Source organism: Phodopus roborovskii, unplaced genomic scaffold (genome assembly GCF_943737965.1).
Source record: "Phodopus roborovskii unplaced genomic scaffold, PHOROB, whole genome shotgun sequence".
Taxonomy (NCBI): Eukaryota; Metazoa; Chordata; class Mammalia; order Rodentia; family Cricetidae; genus Phodopus; species Phodopus roborovskii.
In genome coordinates, this window is record NW_026126448.1 from 10,197,530 (window position 1) to 10,206,894 (window position 9,365).

General features: G+C 53.5%; 1 protein-coding gene across 1 annotated transcript; it reads left to right on the forward strand.

Moving 5' to 3' along the window:
• The first annotated feature begins 3,645 nt into the window (after nucleotides 1-3,645).
• Edn2 (endothelin 2) lies at nucleotides 3,646-9,057 on the forward strand. Its single transcript, XM_051188317.1, has 5 exons — nucleotides 3,646-3,998; nucleotides 4,300-4,456; nucleotides 5,825-5,947; nucleotides 6,817-6,915; nucleotides 8,818-9,057. Exons 1-5 carry the CDS (start codon nucleotides 3,935-3,937, stop codon nucleotides 8,909-8,911), a joined length of 537 nt encoding a protein of 178 aa, XP_051044274.1. The 5' UTR covers nucleotides 3,646-3,934; the 3' UTR covers nucleotides 8,912-9,057.
• The last annotated feature ends 308 nt before the right edge of the window (nucleotides 9,058-9,365 follow it).

Below are 9,365 nucleotides of genomic sequence, written 5' to 3' on the forward strand. Positions count from 1 at the left end.
CAGGATGACAGAAGCAGGGGAGGGGCAGGAAAGCATAGCCATGCTGTGTAGCAGAGCTGGGGAAGGCCTCCTGCTGCAAGGTATTACCTGCTCCAGGCCATCCTGCCCAGATGTCCCCAGAATGTCCCCAGAACACTCCTAGGAATCCTCCATCCGGCACAGTATCTCTGGTGGCTGGACAGCTTCTCCTTGGTACCTGCTCTCTGTACAGAGATTATGGAATTTTAAGGGTGCTAGGGAGACAGCCTAGGTACCTCCCAGGGTCCGGCCTTTCTGTCAGTGCAGTCCTTCTGATAGCTTTCCCCAAACGGACCCAGATGGACCCTGAGCTAAACTCATGGATATAGGAGAAGGACGAGTGTTGGTCAGAATCTAAGAGATCATGCCCATTATGACTTGAGCAGGTTGCTCCTCCTCTGGACCACAGTTAATCTCATCTATGGACTGGGGTTGATGAATGGTGGGGATTTCTTCTGGGCAATTCCTAGATTCTCACCCATAAATAAACTTCAACCATTCTCTGTCACTAGCCTTCACTCCTCAAAAGTCACTCACCTTCTCTACCTATGCAAGAGCCAAGCTGAGGGAAAAATCATTTGTGCAAAAAAAAAAAAAAGTTCCCTCAAACTCTTACTCAGGCATGCCCCCACCACCCCCCCTCCCTGAAGCTGTTAAAGACCTAGCAGTTTACAAGGTAAAGCTGAGCTAGAGGAGGCAGTAAAATTGGTGGCTGGGGCAGTTGGTGAGGACCAGACCACCAGGCAAGGACATGCAACCAAGTCACTTGGAAGGAATAGAAAGCATGGCCAGTATAGTAGACAGGGGCAGGCCCCCAGACCTACCAGGAGGAACACGGTGATTGCTAGGGCCTAGGCCAAGGGCCTAGGGAGGCTATTTTTAACTCAGCTTAATTTCTCTACCTGGAAAACAGCTCTTGTCAGTGGGGTAGCACTGTTCCCGGAAAGGCCCCATCCCCTAAGACAGGCTGGACTCGCTCAGCTTCCTAGGCAGGCCTCTCCATTACATACAGCCTGGCCTGTCCAGCTGGAGCCCAAGCCAGGGAAGGGGAGAAACCAGAGCCAGCAGGACAGTTCCCTGTGCTGACCCTGTGAGGCTGCAGTGGCCCCTGGTCTGTTGTGACTCTCTTTCCACACCCAGAGAGATCCTGTCTCCTGCTCCATTTCATTCTTCTATTATGCTTCCCAGACTCAGGGCCTCTGGTTCCCTATTGTCCTGGGCAGGCATTTTGCATTTGTGTGAAGATTAGACAGGTTAGAACCCTGCCTCTTGCTCCCCCCTCCACCCCCCCCCCCATCTTTCTCTTTTACTTCCTCAAATCCCAGCTCTGTCTTTCTCCCGGCTTCCTGGCTCTCCCAAGCTCTACTCCTATACCCGCCTTTATCTGCCTGTTTGTTTTCCTCCCCACCCTGACCCTACTCCTTCTCCACTGACCTGCTCTGTCTTCTTTCTTCTGGCTCCCCACCCTCTATGCCCCCACACAAGGCCCCAGCCACAGTCTCTCAGAGCCTAGTAGAACTACTCACGTCTTTCCAGAACTAGTCTTCTAAATTCTTACAGAGCTGCAGCATAGGGGAGGGCAGTGAGCCTCACCTGCGAGTCTAGTTCATTGTGGTTTACTGGTGATTGGGGTTCCAAAGGCGTTTCTATCATACGCCAGCTATATGGCTGATGCAAACCTTCTCTCTCTCTCTCTCTCTCTCTCTCTCTCTCTCTCTCTCTCTCTCTCTCACACACACACACACACACACACACACACACACACACACACACACACACCCCTGCTCTCTGAGCCTCCTTGTGGGTATTCTCGGAACTGACAGCAGGAGAGAGCAGATGCATCCTAGGGTGGCCACGAGAAGTGGCAAATGCCTGACCACATCATAGGTTAAAGAAGGTTCTTGCTTCTTCTGGGTTCTGGGTCGGCTCTTACTCACTGCCTTCGCCTCATTCTTCCTGTGTTCTGCCATGCCAGACTTCAACCAGGCTCTCCGCCTTCTGTCTCTCTCGTCCTCCCTCCCTCCCTCCTTCCCTCCCACCCTCTCTCCTTCTGGTCACCCTGGGAAGAGGCACTATGGCCTTTCCATCCCCTGTTCCCTCTTTATCCATTTTTTAACAGAGGAACTAAGAACTCTGCATGGACCTGAAGAACTGCTGAATGGGGACCACAGTCCAGAGCCAGGTGAGTCCTAAGTCACTCTCTCTCTCTGTCTCCCTCAGAGTGCATTCGCAGGGCTCCTGTGATATGCCCTATGTATAGGGAAAGCCAGAGGCCATGCCCTCTGTAGGGTTCCAGACCTCGAGAATGTAAGATAAGTCTACTTACTACCCTGAGTCAGACAGACCTAGAATTCCAGGAACTTGAAGGCCTTTCCCATGTACCTGCAGCCAGGCTCCCTGAAAGGATCTACTTGAGTGGACTCTGTCAGGATGGGACAGGCACACAGGGGCTGCCAATGCTCTGAGTCGTTCATTCTGTCCCTTCCCTTCCCCACAGTGTGCCCTTACCTCTAACAAGACTTCTGAGTCAGCCTAGGGACCTGAAGCAGAAAGCCAGGCCCTAGAGAGCCACTCCTCCTGCCTTGCCTTCTCTTTCTCCTCTTCCTCCTTGTCCATTTATTTATTTTTACTGTGTGTGCATATTGGTGTGTATGTGTGTGTGATGTGCCTGAGTGAGTGTGGGTGCATACATGCTATAACACATGTGTGGAAGTCAGGTGACAATTGGCAGTTGTCTCCTGCCTGACTGAGGCAAGGTCTCTCTTGTCCCTGCCATGAGGTATATACTCCAGGGGAGCTGGCCCATAAGTTTATAGGCAGCTCTCCTGTCTACACCTCTCCCCTCACCATAGGAATGTTGGAATCATAGATGCACACCTCCATTGGCTTCCAGGGCTCAAACTCAGATAATCAGGCTCGTGTGACAAACACTTTTACCCACAGAACCACCTCACCAGCCTCCTTTGCCTCTCCATTTTTTGCATAGAGTAGCCACAGAGGTAAGACAGGATGTTCTGTTGTGTCCACAGTGGAAAGCCACTCAGGACACCTTCTGTGTGCCCATGGAGTATCTTCCTAGAAAGGACTCTGATGTCCTTGCTCTATCTCGGGGGCGGATTTGAACCAAACACTGTAAGGAGTCCCCTGTTTTTGTTTTGTTTGCAAGCAAAGAAACTTAGTCCCAGGAGGCTTTTCCCTGGCCATGCTTGCACAACTAAGTGGTTTCTGAAAGGACCAGAACTCCTACTACAGGTTGTTGGGGGGGGGTGTATGGGGGGTGACAATATTTCTTGGGCAAGATGAGGATGAGGCAGCCCCAAGCTGTCAAAGGTCAGGCATGAGTTGTACCCTTCCTGAGGCCCGTGGTCCAAAGGGGGTTCTGACTCGCCCAAGGCCACGAAGCCTCCAGTGGGCCTTTCACCTCCCACACAGTGAAGGGATATCTCAGCTTGCTTCACAATGGGCAGGGAGGAGGGTGGCAGAATCCCTGCAAAGAGGGAAGGCTTTGCTTTGAGATCTCCACTCCAAACTTCCAGTTCTGGAGAGCCACGGGGAAAGTAGGGAGGGGGGTTGGGAGCACTCCGAGGGGCCCCTGAGCCTGCAGGGAGCCTGGAGACTCCAGAAGGTGCTCTAGCGCAGCGCAGCGGGTGGAGCCCAGCCTTCCACCTCCCTCCCCCTCACCAGGAGGCCAGGGCGGGCCAGGCACCCACGGAGGAGGCGGTGTCCCTGGCTTCCTGCCCAAGGTGCAGCAGCTAGGCAAGGCGGGGCTGCACCAGCAGGGGCGGGACACCCTGCCTGGTATTATAAGAGACGGTCAGGGCACTTCAGCAATGAGCTCCCAGCTCGGCTTAGCAGCAGGACGCTGGCCACAGGCGCTCCCTGTTCCCCTGGTCCAGCCAAGCACTCTGCTGCTGCTATGGTCTCCACACCCGCCGCCTGGTGCTCCATCGCTCTGGCCCTGCTTTTGGCCCTACATGAAGGTGAGCTACCCTCTCTCATTTGTTTCTGCCCCGGGTCTATCCATTGCTATCTCCTCCAGGGGCACGGTGCTTCCCAAAGCCACCTGGGGGCATAGAGCAGGGAACCCCCAGTAAGAGCTGCTTCTGCAGAGTGCAGGCACAGCGGTGGTGGCTGGGACTTCCCCAGGCTAGCCAGTGGTTCTTAAGCATCAAGAGTGCCAACTTCCTTATTATGCAAGAGGAGGAGCCCTGCGGGTCCCCTATCCCAGGCAGGCCAGGTGCCCTGACCTCCTCTCCACCTCTCTCTCCCTCCTGTGTGCAGGGAAGGGCCAGGCAGCTGCCACTCTGGAGCAGCCAGCCCCGGCACCCAAGGGCCGCGGCCCCCACCTGCGTTTTCGCCGTTGCTCCTGCAACTCCTGGCTTGACAAGGAGTGTGTGTACTTCTGCCACCTGGACATCATCTGGGTGAACACTGCAGGGTGAGCATCCACCAGGACTGTGGGAGAAGGTGGGGGTGAAGGCCTCTGGCAACCTCTGCAACTGCCTGGCTCACCATGGAGCTCAGATAGGACACTGGGAGTGAACCTACCCACAGTTACTAGCATGGGGACCACCAGAGTTAGGCAGGGAGCTGTGTACCCTTGGAATCTTCACACTAGCCTGTAGGAAAGTGCTAGCTCCATTTCCCAGATCAAGATAACTGAGGCTCAGAGAGGTGAGGCAAGCTCCTCAGGATCATACAGGAAGAATGCCTGGTGGACTCCTTTCCAAGTGTAAGGCTGCTGGAGCTCATCCATACTTTCCCGGCAGAGAATCAGTCTATGTGTGACAGCAGCCATGCCTTGGCCATTTTCTGTACAAGTACAGTACCATTTGCTGAGCCTCCAGCCTTCCCAAGAGGCAGGCACTGCTGCAGCCCCCGATAGGACAGACAAGAAGTCTGCCTGGGATATCCTGGCCTGGCAGAAGCCAGAGCTGAGCCCGGTTCTGCCTGTCCCATGCTGCCTCCAGGCCCCTGCATACCTCAGGTTGAAGTTTTTGTGTATGTATTTTTTTTTCCTTCTCTAAATTGCATAAGGCAAGAGAAGCTGAGCATATAAACATGCGTAGAGGTAATCCACATCCAAATGCTGGCTCAGGGCGGGAACCTTGCCAGTCTCTGCGTGCCGGGTCCACCCTGAATCACTACAGCTCCAACCGCCAGGCCACCTAAAAGCAGCTATTGACCAAAAGTGTTGAATGGTCTAGCCTCAGGGCCCCTACTCTGCCTCTCTTGGCCAAACTGGATCAGAAATCAATCCAATTACACATGTACACACACTCACACACAAACTCAAAGGCACATTTCTCTCTCTCTCTCTCTCTCTCTCTCTCTCACACACACACACACACACACACACACACACACACACACACACACACGCCAACAAATGGGGACCAACTAGAGGCAGCTTGGCTGCTGCATGCTGAGTGCTTCACTCTGGCAGTTGAACTGGCCTGCCTGCCTTCCTCGTGGCCTAGAGGGGGCCCCCTTTTAGTACAGAGGACCAGCCCAGACTACCTAAGAACTACAGACTCCACTCCTTACATTCCCCTGCAGGACCTCCTAGCAGAGCAGTGTGCAGAAACATTGGTAGAGAAGTTAGTGGCTAACCTACTAGGAGAAAGAGTGGGGTGGTCACCTTTCTTGGCCATCCTGGAGGTGTAACTGGCTGTACCTGTGTTCAGTGTAGACCTCTCTGTTGCCCAGTGATGTGTTTATCTAATCCTGTGTCTCTCCTCTCTTTTCTCCTCTCTGCTTCCCCCCACCCCATGTACACACTACCTTGCTGGCTTCCCGCCCACAGACAGACAGCTCCCTACGGCCTGGGAAACCCGCCAAGGCGCCGGCGCCGCTCCCTGCCAAGGCGCTGTGAGTGCTCTACTGCTGGGGACTCTGCCTGTGTCACCTTCTGCCATCAAAGACCGTGGTAGGTGGACTCCTAGCCTACAGGGGTTGGGTGACTTGCTAGCTGAGACCAGGCCTGGAAGCAGGGTATCTGGTAGACTAGTAGAGGCCCAGAGGTCCAGAGGCCCAGAGGAGAGGGCAATGTCCTAGAGCCCATAAGTACGCTGGGTGCATGGCAGAGTCCCTTCCCACAGAAATACCCTGATTTCCTTCCTCTGCTCAGCTCCAAGAATTCTGGAAGCACAGATCCCCACTCCTGGGCAGGAGTGGCACAGCCAGGTTACGGATAGCCCAGACTCAGAGAGGGGCAAGCCTTGTGTCATGGCCACAAGAAAGCAGGTCCGACTGGGCTTCAGGCTCTAACCTGAGGCTCCGGTACTTCATAAGTTTGTTTAGAAGACAAATAACATCTGTAGCTGGCAATCTATGACAGGTACCAGAGTTCTCATTATGTCAAGGAACTGGGGCACAGATGCCAAGTCTCCTTGGTTTTTCCATCTGTGAAGGGGAAGGCTGCGTTCCTCCCCTCCCCTTCTTGAACCACTGAGAAAGCAAGGACTGAGTGTTCCGGTTCCCATGACAGTTTACCAGAAACTCCTCCTCTGGGGCTCAAGCTTGGGCTCCACCCCTGCCTCAGTTTCCCCTGCAACTGCAGGTGGCCAGATTCTGGGAAGGCCAGCCACCCATCTGCCTCTTTCTGGGGCTGAAAACACATTCCCAGTAGCTCAGTTTTCCTTGGTACCCACCCCGCCCGAGAGGGAAGGGTGCCAGGTGCGCAGTGTGGAAATGGATCTGCTCCAGAGGGCAGGGGTGGGGGCTGGGCTGGGCCTGCAGCCAGGTAACTTCAGGGTTCTGGCCAGCCCCTCACTTGTTGTCACTCTATTCATTCAGGCCTGAAACTGTGGTCACCCCAAGCAGCCAAGCTCACGGGGCCGTGTTAAAGACTGCCAGGAAGTGGGCCACTGAGGGAGACCTCCTCCGAAAGCTAAGGTGAGGGTGATTGCATGGTTGATCATTTTCTGAATGCTTTACATGCTTGCTTTACTCTCTGTGTGAGGCAGGATAGGGTCTTCATTGTCTATCCTAGGTAACTGAGGTTCAGAGGGGCGACACCACTTGTTTAGACTCACAGAGCATCCACCACATCTGGCTACATCAAGAGCCTACGCTCTTTTAAAAAATAGATTTATTCTACATGCATGAGTGTTTTGCCTGAATGTATGTATGTACATCACATGCATGCATGGTGCCCTTGGAGGCTAGAAGAGGGCATCGTCTGTATGTAACCTATGTGGTCTAAGAAGAGGTCATTGGATCCTCTGGAACTGGAATTATGGATTGATGTCAGCTGCCATGTGGGTTCTGGGAACAGAACCCTGGGTCTCTGTAAGAGCAGAAAGTGCCCTTAATGCTGAGCCATCTCTCCAGTCCCAAGCCTGTTTTCTTAACTACTACATTCTGTGGCCATCAGGTTATGGATCAGGCCTTGAGGGCTTTGGCTGGGAAGAACCACAGTTATTCATTCATTCGAGCATCTTCCCTATACTGGGGCTTGAAGTGAATGACTCACTGTGTTGTTTGCTCCTTTGATACTCTCTAAGGGATCTCCCAACTTAGTGGCCACAGGTGGCTCAGCACAAGGCCCACAAATGTTTGTCCTAGCAACCTGGCTTGAAGACAGAAACCTCACCTTGGGCCATTGAGCAAAGGGACCCAGGGGCTGCTGGGGGCACAGAGACTGCTAACTGAGAAGCCCACATCAGCCACAGACAGACTTCATGAGCTTGTGGTTGGACTTCTCTGTGCTGCAGATATTGAAGCAGGGAGTTGCATCTCCATCCTGCAGGTTCAGGTTAAATGTGCTAATACAGACAAAGCATGTCCCTGTGGAACTCTGAAGGCCTTGACCATGCTTGCCTCTGCTGTGAAGGGGTCCTTGGAGCTGGACAGTACCTGCTATGGCTCCTTGGAAGTTACCATCTTTGGGAAAAGCAGAAAAAAACAGAGCAGAGATGGTAGGCAAGGCAGGCCCCTGCATATACTCAAGAAGTAGATGAGACTAAGGAAGGCTTTGCAAATGAATAGCTCTTCACAGTCTGTTGATAGCACAGTTCGTGTCACAGTATGCAAAGAGCTTGCTTTACTCCCCAAGCATTCATCCTGGTGACAAGTTGGGGTTTTTTGTTGTTACTGTTGTTTTTGTTATTGTTTTGGTTTGGTGTAGTTTGGTTTTGAGACAGGCTCTCATTCAGTATGTAGCCCAGGCTGGCCTTGAGCTCAGGACTATCTTACTATCACAGGTTCTCAAGTACTGAGTCTAGTTGGTGTCTTAAAAGCAGAGGAAGGGCCTCAAAGAGGGTAAGCCATGCCTAGGTGCCCACAGCCTAGCCCTGAGATGCGCCTCCTCATTCCCAGACAGAATTCTTAGGGTCTGAAAGTAGACAATAGAAAGTTCCCAGAGCTGTGGCCATGACCTCAGCCAAGTTCAAAGGGTCGCAAGGACCAGCTATGTGGACAAGCCCACCTTGCTGTAGACAATAAGCTTCTGACAGAGTAAGATGGCAGGATAGAGGAAGATGGACACGAGGAAGGAAGGACATTCACATGGTATGGGAAAAGGAAAGCACACCATGGGCAGTGCTCAGGCTCTTTAGCAGATCCCTCATCCTGGTTTCATCTGATGCTGAGCGTAAGCACTGTCAGTGTCCCCATGAGCAGAGAAGCTCCTGGGCCTGGGTCCAGACCTTGCTTGGGGCTGTGGCCACACCCTGACCCAGGACAGCTGTTACCCGAGACCTAGGTAGAAGTTCTAGGCTCAGCTACTTATTTTCTAAGGGAGCCCTGACTGCCCTGTATCTCCTGAGATACTAACTTATCCTTCGTCATTTCCAGGGACATTTCTGCCACCAAGCTCCGCTTTCCCAGGCTACAGCCAGAGGTGACAAGAGAGTCCAGTCCTGCACACTCTAGACGGAGGAAGAGATAACCCTGTGAGCCATGGGACCATTAAGAAGGAAGCTCACATGGAGACAGGAGGAAATGGGCAGCCAGTGGGAGACCCTGTACCTGGCTTCTGGGCCAAGACCTCAGCCCCAGCTAGCCAGACCCATCAGATGGGTCCAGCACAAGCTCTGGCCTCTTTCACAGCAGCTCTGCGGCGCCCTTACACCGCCAAGGCCACCCTGGGCACCTGAGCGGCAGTGCAGCCTCCCAGTGCTGGCTGATGGCTACAGTCCTGCTTGAAGGAGATATGTGAGGCCAAATGACCATGCTGACTGTGTTCTGAGGAGTGTCCTGCTTGCTGGACTGTGATTCAGGAGCAACCCCACAGCGGGACACAATTACCTAAGCCATACCTGGAGAGGATGGGGCATCCTGATGACTGACATCCTGGCTGGCCCCCATAGTCCTCTGTGGTCCCTCCACCCTGGAGGCCTTGT

Excerpts from the sequence above, each read along its gene's own strand:
- Edn2 (XM_051188317.1), top strand. The coding sequence starts at position 3,935 with ATGGTCTCCACACCCGCCGCCTGGTGCTCCATCGCTCTGGCCCTGCTT. Across the intron at positions 4,457-5,824 it reads ATCTGGGTGAACACTGCAGG|ACAGACAGCTCCCTACGGCC; the intron begins GTGAGCATCCAC and ends TCCCGCCCACAG. Across the intron at positions 6,916-8,817 it reads GACCTCCTCCGAAAGCTAAG|GGACATTTCTGCCACCAAGC; the intron begins GTGAGGGTGATT and ends CGTCATTTCCAG.